The sequence below is a fragment of the Eimeria mitis genome, genomic scaffold (genome assembly GCF_000499745.2).
Source record: "Eimeria mitis Houghton genomic scaffold, Emh_scaff6843, whole genome shotgun sequence".
In the NCBI taxonomy this organism is placed as follows: domain Eukaryota; phylum Apicomplexa; class Conoidasida; order Eucoccidiorida; family Eimeriidae; genus Eimeria; species Eimeria mitis.
Window position 1 is genome coordinate 1815 of NW_013574951.1, and position 815 is coordinate 2629.

General features: G+C 51.2%; 1 protein-coding gene across 1 annotated transcript in view; it reads right to left on the reverse strand.

Annotated features, from left to right (window-relative positions):
• EMH_0089350 (rhomboid-like protease 5, putative) overlaps window positions 1-787 on the reverse strand; it is a gene marked incomplete at both ends in the record, with an annotated part of 970 nt that extends 183 nt beyond the window's left edge. Inside the window, 3 exons of the mRNA XM_013501411.1 lie at window positions 172-238; window positions 465-575; window positions 784-787. Coding sequence (XP_013356865.1) covers window positions 172-238; window positions 465-575; window positions 784-787 — 182 coding nt within the window. The remainder of the gene's footprint in view (window positions 1-171; window positions 239-464; window positions 576-783) is intronic.
• Between the last annotated feature and the right edge of the window lie 28 nt (window positions 788-815).

An 815-nucleotide genomic window follows, 5' to 3' on the forward strand; every position in this document is an offset into this window, starting at 1 on the left:
TTGCTGCTGACCTGCATGCGCAGCAGCAGCAGCAGCAGCAGCAGCAGCAGCAGCAGCAGCAGCAGATGGAGCAGAGCTAGCAGCAGAGAAGCAACAACCACTTGTCTGCATGAAAACCAGATCTTAGGGTTTAGGGTTTAGGGTTTAGGGTTTAGGGTTTACGCCTCCTACCCCTCCTGATATAAAATAATAGAAGAAAAGTCGCTAGCAGCCACCGCCGTTGCCACCCCTCGCGCAGCTGCACGCAAACCCTAAACCATAAACCCTAAACCCTAAACCCTTAACCCTAAACCCTAAACCCTAAACCCTAAACCACTGGGTGTTTTCAAGATCTTTTGCGGCAGCAGTCCTGAAGCTAGTCTGAGGGTTTGGGAATTTGGCTGTATTTCTGGGGTTTGTGATAAGGGTTTAGGGTTTAGATTAGGGTTTAGGGTTTAGATTAGGGTTTAGGGTTTAGGGTTTACCTTCAGGGGAAACAGCCGCTGAGGGTTTGAGAGACGCCATCGGCTTGTGCTGTATGTGTCTCTCTAACACCCCATACGAGGCCCCCCGCTGCATGGGGGCCTTAACCCCCGCTGCACACAAACCCTAAACCCTAAACCCTAAACCCTAAACCCTAAACCCTAGGCGTTGGTTGGAGCCGCGAGAGAGGTGATAGGGCGGCAACTGCCTTCAGTTAGAATTCAGGGTTTACTTCTCCCCGCACCAGCAGACTAAACCCTAAACCCTAAACCCTAAACCCTCCAAACCCTAAACCCTAAACCCTAAACCCTAAACCCTCACCCATATCAATTCGCTGCTGATAGGTCGTCCCC